Consider the following 19,892-nt stretch of genomic DNA (forward strand, 5'->3'; position numbering starts at 1 on the left):
TGGAATGTTTTTAAAATTAATATTTTTAATGCATCAAGTATTCTCTGGGGTTAACTTTAAAATTCATCATAGCTTCTCTGAATGATTTTATTCATATTTTTAAAACCTTTATTTCACCATACTCTTAAGTACACATGGATTTTATTGATTTATCTATAAAACACTCACTGTATATCATCCTATAGTGTTCCCAGGACTGGCAGTGTATGAAGTACACTTTGACAGAAAATCTAATTCAGCTGGTAAATAGTGAACAACCATTAAACCTGCTCAGTCCCCCTCCTGTATGGATGTGTATTGTTTGTGCTGACTCAGGCACAGTAACATGAGTCCTTTTACGGGTGTGTGTGTGTGTGTGTGTGTGTGTGTGTGTATTTGCCAGAGTATGTATAGACCAAAAGTGAATTAACCATTACAGTGAGCCACACTGCCTCCTCAGCTTGCCCTGAAGGCTTAGCTCAGGCGTTTTCTGTTGTGCCTGTATTAACAAGGTCTGAACAATGAAGAGAGCCCACAGTACATGAAAACAAAGAGTAAGGCTACAGAAGGCAGTGACAGGGATCATATAATTACCAGAGGAAAGGAACACACCCATAAGTTTGGAGCCTAACTGCTGTACTATTTTATTGATATTCATTTAAACAGTGATGCAAAAGGTTTCTGCTCTTTAGATGTTTGAGCTCGACCAATAGTAGCAACTAAAAGTTAGGATGTCTCCACTTTAACTGTTTTGAATTTGTCTTTTTATTTAAAACTCTGTATCATGTGAGTCCCATATTTGAAAGTGCAACACTAAATCACTGAAGTCCCCCCTGTAATTTGAACCACCAAACCGTGTAAAAGTCAGTAAATGATAACATTACTGCCCATTAGTTACATACAGTAAACAGAAATCATTCCTTTGCCTGAACTTCATTAGCTTCTGTCATTTTTTAACTGCGACAGTTTAGTATGGTGAGCCTTTCCGAGCACAGTGTTTTGTAGTTCAGCCTGTAGGCACAGAAAAACTCCTCCACTTCAACTGGGATGGGTATAATACCTTAAATATCACTAAGCTAGGTTGTGATTCCACCTGATACAACAGCTACACCTCATCATGCACCCGAGTGGAAGTGATAAAAGAACCTGCGTCACAGAGTACAGCTTATCCAAGAAATCTGATTTCCGAAAATCAAAAGTGCTTCCTGCAATTTGAGGCACTTCCCATCAGCTCTCAGTCGTTCTGTCTTCCCATACGCAGGCAGATCACTTTTTATTGTTCAACAGTCTCCAACAACAGGCTCTGGTGTGTGGTAATGAGTCACAGAGATGGTATCTGGCCACATTTCATGGTCAGCACATACAGGCAGAGGGGAAAGTATGTGAAAATGAACATTTGATATTTACCCAGTGACTTTCCTATTTGGAGCTACTGACAGGTTCTGTTGCCAACACACACACACACACACACACACACACACACACACACACACACACACACACACACACACACACACACACACACACACACACACACACACACACACACACACACACACACACACACACACACATTTACCTATTGTGTGAGTTCCTGTAGCCTGCTTACACTGGGATGTACTGAATAAAACACACACACACACACACACACACACACACACACACACACACACACACGCTATTCTCACAGCAAAGAACAGGGAAGCAAGTTTTTCCAGGTCAGTGAACATGATGTTTCCTTTAATGTACGTATTTTGCTCGACATGTGTTTACGTTTCCTTGTGTGTGTGCTGTATGTATGCGTGCATGCGTGCTTGGTGCGGGTTTGATGTGGCTTGTAAAATATTCACCTGATTTTCTCCTACATTATGCAGTAATGTTCCTGCACGCAGAACTCTTTGCCTGCAAACAAGCAGAGTTAGTCATTGCTGGCTGCTGTCAGCTTTTCTTTCCCCGTACATTTATGTCATGCATAAACATTTTACCTCATTGCAGATGTTGTGTCACTCTTTCTCCCCTTAAACAGCAGCTGTACAGCTTAAACAGGTGTGAGAGATAATGGACTTGTGGTGTGTTTTCTCAGTTCCCACATTCTTTAAACGTCCTCAGCTTTTATAGCACGCACACCTTATCAGATTGTCCGTCTTTTCCTAAATAAGCACATAAAAAGAGAACCGAAACATTCAGAAACAGAAACGTTGTCACGAGGAAACAAGAGTTTGCGGTGTTTCACATCTGTCCTCCAAGTAACACCTGTGACGACGCAGACGTTGGTCAATATAGCTTTTATTTCAGCAAATCATACATACACTGTAAAAAATGCATCTGTATCATAACCTTTAAACACTATCAGAGCTGTGATGACAGTGTGTGATTGGCTGAGAGTGGCTACAGTGTCTGAGGTCAACAAAATGATTTGCATGTCATCACACCTATGAAAGAGCACACTTTGAGAGTGAAATGTCTTCCAGTTCATAATGTGAATTGAAATTCCAAGTTAGAAGGAATAAGGGGAGAAAAACAAAACAAAAAAAGAGAGAGAAGGGAGAAAATAATTTAAAAAAAAGTACGATTGGACAGTTAGATGGCACTTTTCAGATCTTAACATGGAATTTCAACAGATATTTGATTAAAAATGAAGCCAAATGACAAATTATTAATTGAAAATGAACATATGAGCTCAGCTGATCCCAGATCTGCATAAACAGTCACAAGACTTATCAACAATACACACATCTGGGATCAGATTCAGATTTCAACCCTGACAGATATACACTGTAAGTACTTAGAGCAGATCAGGTACAAACCAAGCTTTTGAAACAAAGTAAAAGCAAACACTGTAAGATGATCATTGTCTTTTCATATAAAGCTGTCTAAACCAAAGTTTCTTCTAGCCAGTGTATAATATATAAAACATCTTCAAATCCAGCATAATCTAAGTGTCTGTATGCCTTAGCTGCAAAGCATCGCTGTGCTTCTCTACATTCTAGCTATCCTATGGAACAAATCAAAAGATCAGAAGTATGGCCTATGTAACACCATCCTATAAGCAACCCAAAACACATGCCATACCGAAAACTGAGTAGTATGCAGGCTTAGCGGTACAGCCACTCGTATGGAGTGTAATGATGAGTTGAAGTCAGTCCAGCAAGCATGCTTCTCCCACTATTACCACGATCTGTCCTTCCCAGTAAAAGGCACACCTCACCCTCTGTCCCCGACCCAATATTTTCAACAGGTCTGCATGGCTCTGCGGTTTCATTACTGTGCAAAAGATTTGTTCTGTTTCACTGTGTGCTCAAATCACGTGAAGTCCGAGACTCATATCTGAAAATGAAAAAAGAAAACATCAACACATTTTCTTCTGAATTCTGAAGTTTTCTTTGAGCTCGCTGACCTATTAAAGGTCAGCAAACATTTTTATCACACAGATTTGTGGCTTGAGCGGTTCATAACTAGGCAAGTGGAGTTTTCATCTGTACATGCTGGAGGGTAAATGTTCAACCCGGAGCTCATTTATATTTTGAGTTCCACAAAGGTTTAGCCTCTGGTTCTGTAGACTGAAACAACATCACGCAGTATTGGACATGCTAAGACAAATCTGTTTCATCTTCTGTATTCATCCTACAATGGATTAGAAAAATAGATAACAATAATACCCCCCCCCCACCAACACCACCGGCCAAAGAATAATTTGTCTTTCCTTGTTGCTGAGCCTTTGAGATGATTTGACTTGATTTGTGTTTCAGTGAAAACAGCTAGCATGTCGGTTCTGATTGTTATCCAGCTCACATTGTTTTTTTTGTTGTTGCCTTAATTCTCCTAATGAAGCATTTCTAACTCTTATCTTGTTTTTCCACACAGTTACAGTCACAGTTACAAATCAAGATCAAAAGAAACCTATAGAGTGCAATATTCTCTTATCTACATCATCAACATCCCACCTATACACAGAGACATTTGATAAGGATTGAAGAGGTTGGGGAGGTGGGGGGAGAGGAAGAAGATGAGGGTATGAAGAAAGGGGGAAATCTCTTTAACATTGCGCCGTAGGCATCAACACACTCAGGCATCAGAGTGCTGCACAAGGACAGGACACACTGGAGGACATGGACTGTCCAATGAAGGGGAAGGTCTTTGCACACGTGACCAAATCCAAAGCAATGGACTGGTTGTTCGATTAGTCCTTGTAATATTCTCTGGTTGGCTGACACACAAGTGAACAAGTGCCATGAACCACTCATATTTTATACTTAAACAGGAATAGAAATCATAAACGTTTTCCAGGAATATTGATTTTTTCTTTTTTCTTTTTTACTTATGAACAAACAATACACGGAGAGTAGTCCATAGGCTGTTAGTACGATTAAGTATCCGCCTGGGGAGTCACCTAGAAACGTGCAGTTTGACCAAACAAAGTTTTCTCTTTTTTTCTTTTTTTCTTTTTTTTTACAATTACGACAGATATTCATCGATGTCGTCGTCATCATCCTCATCCTCGTCGTCCTCGTCGTCGAAACCTGCCTGGTCATTGAGGATAAAAGAGTCTTCGTCGTCGTCGGCAAACAGGGAGTCTCCACTGCCGAGGTCTCCGGAAGACTCCAAAATTACCCCTAGGAGTGGAGAAAAAAACTCAGTCTTACACTAAAAGCACTTGTGTGACATTTTGGGAGATGCACTTATTCACCTTGTTGTAAAGAGTTAAATGAGTAGATCTATGGTCTCGTATCTGGACACTAAATATGAAGCTACAACTTGTGATGGATGACAAGACTCCCAGAATTCACTGCACCTGACCAAGAACGAGATCAGCACTAAATCCCAACTAAAACCTCCAACTGTCAATTGTTTGACACTTTGTTGTTTTTTTTGTACAGCCTAAGCAAATGAGATATAACATGTTGATTAGTGAGCTTTAAAAGAAATAGCAGGCGAATTTTGTTATCTTTGGACAAAACCAGTCTTTAGGCTAGGCTGGTTGCTGGTTGCTAACCAGTTGCTCGCCATAGCTTCCTATATAACGTGTCGACATCAGAGCGGTACACATATTCTCATCCAATTCTCAGAAAGGTAGTGAAAAGGCATTTTGTGTAACAATTTTATGATACTAATAGGTAACGTATGTTGTGTCAGATAGCAGATTTCACGACTTATGTGTAAAATAATGGGATTTGACACTGATATCTGAATTTACAGTATTTCCTCCATTCAAACTATCTGAACTCCAAATTGTGCTGAATCTCCTTATTTCCCTCCACGAATACAGACGCTTTTCTCTTTTGTGTATTGCGTACCGCAGTCTGCAGGACCATGGGTGCGTGAGCTGGCCACCTCGTTGCCATAGCGATCCACACACCAGCACTGGCCGCTGCTGCTGTGACACTGGTGGGACCTGTAGTAACCTTCCTCATCACAGGATGGCAGATACTGACCTGCAGATTCCAGCCAAAACACGTAGACGTACACCGTGAGTTATGTGTGTGTGTGTGCGCGTGTGTGTGTGTGTGTGTGTGTGTGCGTGCGTGCGCTTGTGATTTTGTGTGTGTGTGTCTCACCGAGTAACTTCTTTCCCGCCTGCTTTTTGTTGATACTGGACAGCTCTGCTTTACATGGGGAATCTGAAAGGAACAGACAAGAGACTTTGAATTGCAGAAGTCTGCTTTTCTGGGACTGCAGCTATTTGTGTAGGAGCCTTGCTTCCGTATTATATTTCTGTGCTTCTTGCTTTCGTCATGATGTTTGTTATCCTGCTGTCTTTGTTCTCACAAGTTTACTTCCAGGGAATCATCCATATTCACTGTTTCTTTATTACCAAAAAACTTTTTTTTTTTTCATTCCTGGTCTCACAAATGGGGTTTTAAGCAGTTTATTGTGCTGTATTGTGTTGTTTTTCATCGTGCAGAGTGCAGTAATAATATGTACTTCCAATGGAATAAAAAGTCTCTCATATTTCTGTATATTATAGTTTAGTATAATACTATTGTAGCTTTGTATTCTGTCTGTACAAATTTGTGACAAAAAAAGTTTTGGTTCGTTACAACTTGAGTCTTGTTTCCAATTTCGGGTAGCAGGTCGAAGTTAAACTAAAACCGGTGTCTGTTAATTACGATGGATGTTTAAAATGGACAGTTGGACTCATAATTCTTTTGTTTTTATTTATTGTCTTCTCCAAATAAGGTTTAGCAGACTTGAGGTTGTTTTTAAAACTGTCATGATTGTCTGCTCGTGTTTCTTTCGCTGTCTAAGATCTCAGCGTTTAATTTGGTGACAACAACAAAGAATACAACAAAAGTAAAAACAGATTGAGTTATAAAACTGGAATATCCCTCTAAGTGTTGCCTCACCTACATCAAAATCCTCTTGCTGCATGACATATGACATTTGCATGTTTGCTCAGTTGTGGATGCATATTAAGTGTTTGTATTTGCGCTCGTGCAGACACCGTACCTGTGTACCTCTGGAAGCCTGTGCACCACTCAGAGCTGGTTATAACTTTGTCGGGGTGTGAGTCGCACGATTCGAAGAAAGCATCGGAGCATGGCTCGTTCCTGTCCAGATAGAGGCTCTTGACCTCTGACTGGTCCAGCTGCAGGTCAAAGTTTGTGTCCAGCCGGGAGAACATCCAGCCCAGAGGGTCCTTACAAATAGGTGATGCCCCGACTTCAAACTCTGTGGGTGAAGATCAAAGAGAGGTAAGGGTGAATCTAGGAAGATATTTCTGTGTAAGAAATAATGTGATAAAAAAAAATATTTGTAGAAATGTCGCGTGCCATTGTTTCTCCATGCTAATGCCATGTGACTCACTGTTCTTCTCTGGCTTCTGGATCTTGACTCTCTTGTGGTTGCCATTCTCATGCAGCACTCTGAACCAGTCTCTCAGGCGACTCACCACCTCCTTCAGATCCGACTCACTGCACACTGAGGAATGATAATAATGCTTGTGATTAATAATGGTAAAGGGATGCATTAGTTTCTCCCTTCTTCCTCACGAAAAGTTTTAGTCAGGGTCAGCTAAGGCAAAGCTGCTTTGGAACTTTCAGTGTCATAAAGACACTTCAGCAGGACAGGAGCTTTAAACATGGACTTAAACACCCTGGAAAGCTTTTTAATTAAGGAGAAATTACTGCTTCTTGTTCAAAGTATCCTATCTTGCAGTGTACATTAATGTTTGCGAAACTGTGTACCTTTCTTCTCTGCAGAACTCTGCTCAGGCTGAGAGGGACAAGGACACATGCCAGCGCACTTCACAGTAATCTTCTTTCCTGTGATGCACGCCTGGTAGTCTAACTTACACTGATCGACAGAGACAGAAGGGATCAGACAGAAGAGGAAGCAAAATCAGGATGTATGTCTCACCCAGAGGAAACAAAGAAAATGTGACTTATGGATGAGACTTGAAGCTACTGTGTGTTTGTGTGTGTGCGCGTACCTTGGTGGAGTAGGTATGGCCATCAGTTCCACAAACAGGCGCGGGATGAACCACAGGGCAGGGTTTGCACTTTGACCCTGGGCTCTGGTACAGATTGGCATCTTTGAAACTAGGCAGGAGATTGAAAAGACTTACTTTCTACACACACGCACTTGAACCTGTGACTGCATGCATATGGAAAGATTTCAAATCAAGTATCATTTGAAACTGTACCCTTCAAACACCAACACGATGCATCCTCCCAGCACCCTTCGTAACTAATGTTTTCTAAGCATTACGAATCTGTGATGAATTGACTTGTTCTTACACCAATTTCAGAAATGAGACAAGGATTTAGGATTTGTGTGTGATTATTTTCTGATGTGCTTCCACTGTGTAGTGGGAATTGCGTCGTTGCTAAGAATGGGAAATGAGGTCAGTATGGTGTTACTGTCCCCTTTCCAGTCTGCAGTGTCCCAGACACAAACACACACACATACACATAGAAAGCCCATTCATATCACTTGGCAGGACTTCGTGTCCGTTGTAAAGCAGTGCCAGTGCCGAGGTAACTGGACCAAACAGTAATGTCACACAACAGTCACCAGAGAGCCGAGCAACCGGTAGACCAGCTGGAGAAAAAAAAAAAGACAAACAGCTGCCTCTCTGGTGTTGTTGTTCAGCATGCAGCATAAATAAGTAAGCAGGCAAAAAAACAGGTAGGAGAAAAGAAGAGAAGTTAAGTAAGTAAGGGATTTCATTTGCTCCCAATTCACTGTCATTCCTGGTGCATTTGTGTCGCATGGAAACATGTACATGCAAAGTTGAAGGACAGCTTTGAAACAGGCATGTTTGGTAAGACATGCATGTTTCAAACACCAAATGTGTGAGTGCGTGTGTGTGTGTGTGTGTGCGCGTGCGTGCGTCCGTCCGAGTGTGTGTGTGTTCTTACCTAACTCTCCTTTGGCTGACACAAGTGGCAGTTTTATAATCCTCAGCCACACACACCTTGTGGCGACTGCATTTGATCTTCAGACAGGGATCTTGGGCTGGATCAAGGCCTAAAAACACAAACATGATAAATAGAAGGATTTTTTTTTAAAATGTGTGTTTACAGTATGTTTACTCCATATGTGTGTGTGACTACAACACAACTTCCCTATTTACAAATCCCATTAGCACGAACAGAGAGAAAGGTTACATTTCCCTGAAATACTAGATCAATGGTTCTTAGTTAAACCATGTGATTCTTTTTTGATTTAAAAAAAAAAAAAATCCAATTAATCTGGCTGTGTGTTTATGTGTGTGTTTTTCTGGTTGCTATCTCTTCAGTCACCGTATACTAGCAATGACTCTCTCACGCTGAACTCAAAGTCACAATACCGTTAAGTATTCTTACAGCTAAAAACAGATGGAACTGCTTTCAGAGGCTACTTCTGATCTTACATCAGCCTGCACAGGGTGCCATTCGTGTGTGCTCTTGCTGAGATCCTCAAACTGATCTCCTGTCAGATCCTGTGGCTGAAAGCCATATATGGCTTTGAAGGTGAGCGCTGATTTTAGATCTGAGTCTCAAGCAGAGGGTATGATCTTTGTTGGTAGAGACAAGCTAGCTGTTTCTGACCCCATGTCAGCCTTCGGTGAGGCACCCATGTGCAGCATTTAAGGCCCCTGGCTGGTCTCAGAACAGTTTGTGAATGACCTCTGCTCTAAAGAACCTTACTGTAATCCCTGAGCAGCTTTGGCAGATTATCCTGCCTCCATCCTCAAACGCACTATCTAATGCTATTGTTTCCCTGACACGTCTGTGTATGCGTGTTTGAGGATACAGTGATAAGTGAGAGTGAATATGTTCGTGTCCTGGTGTGCCTGGACGTCAGTATGACTTTATAGCTGTCAGTAATACAATGAGGAATAAGATGAACGAAGAACAGAACATGATTCTGTTGTTTAGGTTATTGTAATTAAAAGAACTGATGCACCAAAAAAACAAGAGATTTATATGTAGAGAGAGGACAGTAAGACATTTTAAAACATTTCATAGTTTTTTTTGCTCAAAGTTCGTGAACCAGGAAAGACAAAAACACAGCTTCTAACATTTCAATATTTTGGCAAAATATATTTCTACCACTGTTTATATTTCACCCAGTCTCCACCAATCAGTGGTACAGAGTACATTTCATCATGTATACATTAAACAATTGAATCTGTTTGTTAAAACATTTTCTAAATACTTGTGTGCAGGACCTCTTTAAAACTTTCATAACTTTAGATCACAAAGCACAATTACTATAGAACATAGATTATATTTACATATTTACAAAATCTGCATATTTGATCACATTTGATCTCTGAATGATGTTCCAGCAACCTAGAAACTAAATGGTTGTAACTCTGTGGTCATGATTTGATATTGTGCTCAAATTATTTTTAGCTCTAATATTAATATGAAATAATTTGTAGGTTTTAACCACAAATTATGATCACCACTGAATTTTTATGTATATCCTAAAATAGACTCCAAACTTGTAATATTTATATTGTTAAAATAACATATTTACAGCCACTCTTAATGTTTTCTAGGTTTTTTTTTGGCTTGTTTTATCGCACAGCTCACAGCACAACCACTTCACTCTTTCTCATTCATACCCACCTTGATCGAAGGGCTTGGATGGAGTCCACGTTCCAGGCTCCTGTAAGATGGTTAATCAATAAAGAAAATCATGAAAACATTGGTCAAGTGACTTCTAAAGTAAGAATACATGACAGATAGATGACTAGTCCTCGTAAACGGACCACTATTAAGAAGTGATACAAACCTCCACTTCCTTTAGCAGAAAGCATTACAGAGACAGAGAGTCAGGAATTAGTTTTGATTAGGTCTTTCTTTTTGAGTGGAAACTTTGCATAATGAAATAGGCACATGGACAGCAGGGAAACACACCATTATGTATAAACTGGTGGCGCATGCACTTAGTCAAGATAACATTGATGCTATGACAGCAGTTCTCTGCAGTAATGTGCATAGAAGGGGCCCGTATCTCTTTTGTGTACGTGCATATGCTGCTCATCATATTCCATTACATCACTGAACTGGATTTTGTTTATATACTATATATGGTATGTACACACACAGCAGAGAGAGGATTTCACATCAGCCAAACAGACTGAACAGTTTCAATATGTCAAAAGAACATTTCAAGGACGTAGGTTATGAAAATGCAGTTTTGAAGTGGATTTTAATAACTATGTTGAGCTTTTAAAGATGGAAATAACATATGTGGCAGTTTAAAGTTCAATGAAGGCAAAAGGCTTTGAGAAAAGTAAAGTTAAGTTTCATGCGAGGCTACAATTTTTGATTTTAACCATCTGCCATTAAGCTTTACATTGCATATTAAAACACATGTAATCTGTCTTTTTGCAATATAATTTAGTGTAAGACGCATCCAACTCTGTTCTTCATTTAAAAACTCGTTAGTTTTACACGTTTTGTCAGGCGAAGCCAGCAAAAGCTAAAAAAAAAAAAAAAAAAAAAATCATTTGAATATGCTATAAGTTACAAAATATTGCTTTTACAAATTGGACTTTAAATGCAGTCAAACAGGTAATACATTAGAATAGGAACTGAAACATGGCTTAAAATGGGCAACCTGTGTGAAATGTTAACTAAACGAGTTGAGGGGAAAACTAAAAAAAACATTATTATGTGGTCTGTATATGGAGAGCCTACTGCCTTGTCAAGTTTTTAAAAATTCAAATATTCTGAATATTAGTTATTTGAAACATTATTTTTTGAAGTAATAAAACATGTCACAAAACAATGACAAAACATTACAATTTTCCTAGATGTAGTGAAGTGACTGAGTTCATTGCCTGTGAATGTGTCCCAACAGTGTAAATAAGGAGTGTGTAGAGGTAAGCGCTTTGCTGCTTTTAATAGATGGACAAGGAGGAGACACACCCAGCAGGTGCTGGCTTATGATGCAAATGTCGAAGGAGCTTAAATAGTGAAAGATATAGTGAGCTGTGATCTCACTGGCTGGTCTGCTCTTCTGTCTTTGGGCATCCCTTCAAAGTCAACACTGCACTGTGTTCTCCCTGATTCTGTCACAACAATAACATCTTCTTTGTTTTCTCACCTGTCTCCTCTCTGTTGTGTTTATCGTCCAACGTTCGGCCACACTCGCGTATAACCCTACTCTTGATTTTGCCTGTCGCAAGACTTGCATTTAGTCCCTGGAGATTTTACTTGAGTGTCACCATGACCACAACAAACTTAACACTCAAAATGGTCGGTAGAGACCCGGGAATATATTACACCCTGTCTAACTTCATTCATCAACTATCTATACCTGCTTGTTCCTGTAAAGGGTCACAGCCCCAGATCCTGTCCAATTCATGAACTTAATTCAAGCTATTTCCTTTGACAATAATCTACTGTCAAGATTAATACAAAGCATTTCTAATGTTTCGATCCAGCAAATGTATCTTCCCCAAACTTAGGCTAACAACAATGTCAACAGATTTTGTCCCCACAGCAGATAGACAAGCCACTTTGAATGGAAAATGCATTCACAAATCAATTAATAACTAGAGAAAAAAATGATGTATTTTAATTTTCTCAGCTCACTCTTTTTACCATCTCTCTTTTCTCATATTTCTCTCTCTGCCCAAAGATTGAGACAACAATGTGTGATTGTTACAAATTTACTTTGAGGATAAAAAAGGAAAATCAAACTGCAGTGGAATGAAAAATCTTTGCAGAGTTTCAATAAGCAACAACTCAAGCCTTTGCGTGCGTGTAATGTGCGTGTGTGATTGTGTGTGTGTGTGTGTGTGTGTGTGTGTGTGTGTGTGTGTGTGTGTGTGTGTGTGTGTGTGTGTGTGTGTGTGTGTGTGTGTGTGTGTGTGTGTGTTGAATCACTGGGTTATATATTTATTTTTTGTACAGTTCAGTCATTTCTATGGACCCAACTACCTCTCACTCCCACATGCACAGAGCAGATTTATTGTACTATAGTTATATGTTTTGGGTATTCACCATTTACAGAGATATGTGATATGCTGCTGGTTCAGACAGGAGAGAGATGAATTGTGAATAGTCCACGACACCAGAAGAATAAGAAGTAAAGAACATGCAAAACTAAATGTAAAAAACAAAGGCCCATTTCGAAACTTCTGTGAACTCTGACAACCAGCCAAGGACAACTGTATTTTACAGGAAATCCTTTAAAAAACAGTAGCAGTGACAGCTGCAGTAGTGGCAGTAAAAGTAATGGTATCATAAGTTAAAGTTAAACATTGGAGCACTGTCAGGGGAGGAAGTTTGGGAATTTACTTATAGAAAGTTGCAGTACTACAGTCTACTGTGCTGTACTCACAGCGAGTATGTACTTCAGATTGTCTTCAGTTGTTGCATCAGATATTACATTACTTGTATCTGTTAAGTCCTTGGCTTTATACATTTTCAGTGTTAGAAAGAGTCAGTGTCACCTCAAAGTTGAACAGATGCGTTATCTTACGACAGCACTTGTATTTTTAGTTATCTTGCAGCAGATTTTTAAAAAGCTTTTTTTGCTTGAAGAAGCTTAAGCAAGTTTTCAACTCTGACTTGTTTGACACACTGAGATGCAGTTTTAGTGATGTATGTTTACTATATTGTCACCCATGAATGAAACGGTCACTGTGGCAGAGCTGCTGACCTCCAATTCACAACTTTGATGCTGTTTCTTTCAAATGCTGTAGCTTGACTCAAATATTTGTTATGAACTGTTGATGAAACCTAAGCAATTAATTCTGTTTTCTTGTAGCACATCAGTGCAGTTGATTTGGAATTATTTACTCTTTAATGCATTTATGCAGTGTTGCCCCAAGATCCCTGTTATTTATTAATTTTTTTTTAAAAAAAAGCACGACTTTAACTGCCAGGCTGTCTCCCTCTGTCTCACTTCCTTGCTTGCTACGAGGTGAACAATTCTTTTTCTTTCTCAGCTCTAATTCATTTCTCCTTCTTGTCCTTCATCGCTGATCCTTCTGACCCTCAGCATCTTCACTACAGTCTCTTACTCATTACATTCTCTTTCTCTTTACCATCTACCCCTAAATAGGGCCGTCGTAAAAGGATAGTCTGTTTCTCATGATTAGGATTCCACACGGTACTTTAATATCTAATGAGGAAAACCACATACTGAAAGCTTGGCAAAAAGCAAAAGCCAAATAGTGAGGTATTTGTTTCTGTTCAGGATGGGTCCCCTCTAGCACTGCAGACCAGAGAGACTGAATAATGAGAACATTGCATTATGGGGGCCAGGCCCTCCAGACCAGTCAAGACAACAAAAGTGCTTGCGGTCTGATTCCTTAATGGAATCACCAGACGCATGCAAACACAGACACACACACACATACACACACACGTAAGTGCACATGTTCACGCACACGCACGCACACACACACACACACACACACACACACACACACACACACACACACACACACACACACACACACACACACACACACACACACACACACACACACACACACACAGCTCTATAAACAAACTTATCAGAACAGCACTGACTGTAGTGCCAGAATCTGTCAGCACTACAAAACATCAAATAACTGGATGAATGCACTTCACCGCACATGCAACCAGCCACCCACTTTTCTAAAAAAAACACAAAAGCAAAAGAAACCACACTGAAAACCCCAAATTCAACAATAGGTTTAATGGCCTCCTGAGTGCACTCTAAAATAGCAACTTTTTAGTTTATCTCTCCATTTTTTTTCCACCTCTATTCCTCTCTCTCCCTCGCAGCTACAGCAGCAGTGTTTTTTTTTTTTTTTCCCCATGTACACAAATACAAACACAACAGTTGTCAACCAATGGTGTCCTCAGAACCATTGATCTAATTTGCTGCTGTGCATTTATTTTCTGTGGTTTTATCTGCATGTCTATAGAAAAAGGTTCTGGTTAATATGATGTTGCTGACGACCACTTTTCGCACCCTTTCTTCAGGTTTACACAGATCTCATTTCAGCCCTCCTAATTGCATCCTAATGGCCTCCCTTACCCCTCCTTGCTCCTCGCTCCCTTCCTGCCGCCGTCCAACAGGAGAAATATGTGCATGTTTTCACTGTACTGCCTCTGCTTGTCTTGCTCAAGCTTGTCGCATGCATGCACGCACAAACACACACAAATCCACACTAAGGTGCTCTGAAGTGGAAAAAGCCTCAAGCTCTGTACCTTCCCTACATCATTCACACTCCACGACACAAACAACACAGGACAGACGCACACAACAAAAACACAAAGAGAGGAGAGGAGAGGAGAGGAGAGGAGAGGAGAGGAGAGGAGAGGAGAGGAGAGGAGAGGAGAGGAGAGGAGAGGAGAGGAGAGAGAGGAGAGGAGAGGAGAGGAGAGGAGAGGAGAGGAGAGGAGAGGAGAGGAGAGGAGAGGAAACGAGAGGAGAGAAGAGGAGAGGAGAGGAGAGCAGGGGAGAGGAGAGGAGAGGAGAGGAGAGGAGAGGAGAGGAGAGGAGAGGAGAGGAGAGGAGAGGAGAGGAGAGGAGAGGAGAGGAGAGGAGAGGAGAGGAGAGGAGAGGAGAGGAGAGGAGGAGGAAAACGTCAAATCTGCTCTAATGAGGCTGAGATATTTGTGTGTACAAGTGTCTTGTACGTCATCACACATCATTAATCAGAGGAGAGGAGAGGAATCGAGAGGAGAGGAGAGGAGGGAGAGGAGAGGAGGGAGAGGAGAGGAGAGGAGAGGAGAGGAGAGGAGAGGAGAGGAGAGGAGAGGAGAGGAGAGGAGAGGAGAGGAGAGGAGGAGGAAAACGTCAAATCTGCTCTAATGAGGCTGAGATATTTGTGTGTACAAATGTCTTGTACGTCATCACACATCATTAATCGTGTTTTTCCTCCCATTGTTAAAATTATCGTACTCCTCTGCTTATCTCTTTACTCAGTGCCAGTGCTGTAAGCTCGCCAAGGTCCAGCGAGAGGAGCAGAATGTCAGAAAACTGAGATGGCACCAGCTCAGCAAAGACAGCCGCGGGCCCCTTCAGCCATCCTAATAGGACTTACAGTAAATCAGAGGCCGAGATCCTATCGAGTGCACTTAGCATAAGACCCAGTCTTGCTGAAAGATGAAAGCAACAGCACATGCTTAACATGTAAAATTTAACTCACGGTAAGGCAAAGTCTAGAGTAGGATACCAGTACATTAGCTGTAATGGGAATATTCCTGCAGTTTAAAATGGAAGAATTGTAATTATGACCAATACTGTCCTTTTCACACTGCCTTAGGGGAGCACTTACAGCTCTGCGTACAAATAAGGACTTTCATCCCAAACTAAGACACTCACACTTCTGTATAAACTAATAGAATAATAATCCAATCGTAGGTAGGTTTGGATGTCAGGAGTCATTCTAAAAAAGAGACTTACGGTTCACCTGCTGTTTGTAAATCAGCCTCGTCTCCTAAATTGTAAATCCATCGCAAAACTTGTGTGTAAAGTCCTTACAAAGTTTTAAAATAACTGTTTAAAGACATCTATCAATAGATTCAATATAACAGCTAATCTGTTGTAAAAAAACAAAACAAATAAATACAGTGTGCTTGGTTTATGCATATGTGTGTCAGGGTTAATTACAAGTGAGAAGGAAATGTTAAATTAAGATCATCTAAATTATGCTATTGGTGTTTCATTCTAATGTTAGTGAAATTATATTTAGATCATTTTAAAACTCCCCAGTATAAATTGTCACTAAGAGGTATTTTAATGTTTCATTTCAGGTGTGTCGACCCATAGGGCACATATCAGCCAGGTGACATTAGCTTTGTCCCTCGGTTAAGTTGACCAGCTGTGCGGTAGGGGTAACTATCAGATAAAAAACAAAAAAACAATCACTACCAAAAGACCAGTTTGTGAGATCCGGTCAGTTTTAATCTAATAATGAATGGTGAAACCAGTGCCATTTCATTAAAAAGTTAATGGCTGAATCAAGAAGATTGATCTTTTCACCCCCTGAAGAGAAATAGTATGTAGGTCATGTGTCTCAGAAGTACAGTTGACATTATCTTTGTGCGCACTGAGAGCGGTATGTGTCATGACAATCAGTTGCAGCCTTCCCGAGCTAACCCCTCGAGCTGTAACCTCTATATAGTAGGCAATGTATAGGCAGCACGTTAAAGTATTGAGATACATGTGTTCCATTATGCATGACTGTATCAATCAGACTGGTGTCACTTCTTTTGCAGAAATAGACAGATTCAGCAATCAAACTGCAGAAGCATTTTCCACATTATATTTTTCTCGCCATATTTGAAAACTGCTCTATAAACCCAAAAGGCTTAACTTAAAACCTTTATAAATATTCGCTGTAACTACAAATATGTAGCATGTAAGGTATAATTACAGATGTGTTTGTTTTTTTAAAAAGGTTTTGATGGGCCTTGATTTTTATTGTGGGCAACAAACTCTTTACTACTTGAAACATAAAGGTGATAAAAGTCTAATTGACTGCAAAACATGAAAAAAGAAAGATGAATATGTTCGGCTTGACTGGCACTGCTTCTTTTGTTATTTCGACAAATACCTTCACATACTGTAAGGATACATTCCTGCATAAAAGAATGCAAAAGATAATCTGGGACGCAGCAGCCCTAAAACAGGAAATGAAAGGCACGCACATATATAGTATACGGAGCACATAGGGCTTTTGCACTCCACCACTAACTATAATGCCTGAGCCTAAAGGTAAAACACAGACATGAATGTGCACAGAGCCTTTAGTTCACCGTCAATCATCTATCTATCTGTCTGTCTGTCTGTCTATCAGTATCAGAGGTAAAAGCAAAAGTCAGTTCAGCTAAAATAGCCCAGCAATTGCCTAATCACATATCTCTCAGGTGTTTGATCCAGACACCCTCTTTGCCTAATCCAAATCCCGTCCAATAGGTGGACCTGAGGTGTATCACCTGAGCTGATGGCTTCACATTGTTATGTGTGAAAGTAAGATAGAAGTTCCCTATAAAAAAATATTAAAAAAGACAGCGCTTGCCCTTACCCTTATAATGGTTTTGCCTCTCCCTCTCTGATATAAAATATATCAAGAAGTCAGAAAATAATTCATACTGCATGTCTTCAGCATGGAGGTACAACCACTCATCAAAGTTTGACTGTATCTTTTCTGATTCAGGGAGTTAGCCCTGTTGTTTGTGAATGTATCATCAAGCTATATACAGATCCTCTACAAAAAAAAAAAGCCTGTTTCTCATAATGCATTTTGTATGTAGATATGAGCACACATGCTTATTTTTGTGTAGTTGGATGTGTGTGAGAGTACAAGCTAAAGCATGCACAAATCATTTCTGGTTGTGTGGAGCCATTTAATCTGTGGCTATAGGCAAGATATCATTTTAGCAAATACACGTCACTTAAAGCCCATATTACAGTAGAGAAAAGACCAAAAGTTTGCATTGACTGCTTCTCCTTTCTGTAGTTTGTGACAGTCATTATTTCCCGAACAACAGTGACTTCCAGTTTTTTATCTGTAAAATTCCACTGACATGTATTTTATTCCAACTTTTGTATTTTATTCCATTTTTGTTGCCCCAAAAAATGTGCCGTTAAGGTCACAATACTCTAAAATCAAACATTTTCATACTGAAAAGTTGGGGTTTAATAGACGTACTGATTCTGTGTGACACTGTAAAGCATTCCAGTAATTATCTGTAGCAACTTGGCAGCACTGCTGCATGATCAGAGGCTTTATTGTATGTGCCATGACAATCACCAGCAGCATTAAGTGCCCTAAGTGGCCTTATAAACATGTCAAAGTAATGCTGGCTGACAGCACCTTGTTCAAGTCAGCTAGTGAAGACACTCACCAGCAGCAGCTTAATCAACCAGATCAGTTCAAACAAAATCCCTGCGAACTCTCTTTGAAAGAGGAGACTGGGGAGACACAGATGTACACAATGTAAGACACCTTGGAACCACAGTGAGTCTCTGGGTTTAAAGTGGACTTTTATTAGGCTATTTGGGACTTGCTTGTGTGCTTTTGCTGCAATATTAGAATAGTAGCTATCATACACACTAAAATACAAAGTAAATAAAAAAAAAAAAAAACACTACTTCGTCTATACCTCGTGACAGGTGTTCTTCCTCACCAAGCAGCACAGCTAGGCCTCACTGTTGCGGACTCCCTCCTTCTACCTGCCCATAATTAGGCCCCTTTCTGGGACTACGTGGTGCTTCGAAGACAGCTATGTGCCGCTGTGTTTCGCAGAGGCCCGGGCTATCTCTGTTGAGCAGGGACTGCTATCGCGGAAACGCACTCACAGGCAAGGATCATCCTCCCAGTGTCGTTATTAGTGTATTTACTGTCTCAGTGGAGCGGGTGATGAACGTGTGACAAGCACCACAACGGGCCCCGTGACGCGTCGCTTGGACACAACAAAAATGAGGAGCGCATGATCACAAACCAATGAGGATGGCTATAGGAAGAAAGGAGGGTTGGAGGGGGTGTAGATGAGATTATGTGGAGGGAAAAGGCGATAATAATATAAGCCAGAAACATCACTTACGTCTCTGAATTTATCCCATCTCCCAGTGAGCCACTTATCATCCAAAAAATTGCCGCTGTCCGAACGAGCACAGACGCGTCCAAAGGCGACGGCGCACACACACAGCAAGGCGACGCTCAGCATCTGCGGACACACAACAACAGCACGGAGAGGACATTGGATCGGGCTGTAGGGCACCGCAATCAGGCTAAAAACAAACAGTTCAGTCTGCTTCTCATCCGCGAGGAACCCTGGATGTCCGCACTGAAAAGATTGACACGGAGGGTTTTTCCTACCTTGTCGCATCAGCTGCTCTTCTGACTGTATGTGCTCGCTGCCGTTTTTAGTCACTGGTGATAGCAGCGCTCTCCTCCCTCTCTGTCTCTCCGCACCGGCGGTCTGTGCGCAGCAGAAAACAGGAGCGCGCATGGCACCGTGCGCGTCCCCTGCGCTCCATCCGTCTTTTCCTTTTTTTCTGTCTCCTCTCAGTGCAGAGGAAACATGATGGTTTGCTGCTATCGGGCCGCCTGAATAGTGTTTTCCACTGATTACCTCCAGTGAAAAACAAGTTTGTAGTCATATTTAAGACGTAGGAACGTTTCACTAATGGAAAAAACAGCAGAAATAAAACAAAACAAACTAATTACCAACTGAAAATAACAGTAAAATCAGATAAAGTGGTAAAACAAATGTATGTGGACAAAAAAGGTTGTTTGTTTTCCCACAAGAAATAGCTACTGTTTGTGGACCAGATCTCCGGTGTAACTTTGTGTCACATGAGAGCTGGTCAGCTGGTTTGTACTGTAGTGACTCATGACAGAGTTTCACTCACATTCCTGGCAGACATGAGCTCAGGACTGTAAATTAATGCTACAAGATAACATGGTCTCCATAAGAAATGCATTTAAATGGCCCACTGTGGATGATTTGTGG

At 40.6% G+C, this 19,892-nt stretch overlaps 1 protein-coding gene across 2 annotated transcripts; it reads right to left on the bottom strand.

Moving 5' to 3' along the window:
- Positions 1–2,248: 2,248 nt before the first annotated feature.
- On the bottom strand, positions 2,249–19,365 carry spock3 (SPARC (osteonectin), cwcv and kazal like domains proteoglycan 3). 2 transcript variants are annotated; one of them, XM_069697516.1, is made up of 11 exons: positions 19,256–19,365; positions 18,981–19,103; positions 10,041–10,080; positions 8,340–8,448; positions 7,409–7,517; positions 7,164–7,272; positions 6,784–6,897; positions 6,427–6,648; positions 5,535–5,597; positions 5,274–5,411; positions 2,249–4,592 (listed from the first exon to the last, which is right to left on the bottom strand). In XM_069697516.1, exons 2-11 carry the CDS (start codon positions 19,101–19,103, stop codon positions 4,435–4,437), a joined length of 1,185 nt encoding a protein of 394 aa, XP_069553617.1. In that variant the 5' UTR covers positions 19,256–19,365; the 3' UTR covers positions 2,249–4,434. The 2 variants fall into 2 exon arrangements, with proteins under 2 accessions (XP_069553617.1, XP_069553616.1); XM_069697515.1 differs by having other exon boundaries at positions 18,972–19,103.
- Between the last annotated feature and the right edge of the window lie 527 nt (positions 19,366–19,892).

The sequence above is a fragment of the Brachyistius frenatus genome, unplaced genomic scaffold (assembly GCF_029030835.1).
Source record: "Brachyistius frenatus isolate BFR_SWC_R1_liver_20210118 unplaced genomic scaffold, ASM2903083v1 Contig_23, whole genome shotgun sequence".
In the NCBI taxonomy this organism is placed as follows: domain Eukaryota; kingdom Metazoa; phylum Chordata; class Actinopteri; family Embiotocidae; genus Brachyistius; species Brachyistius frenatus.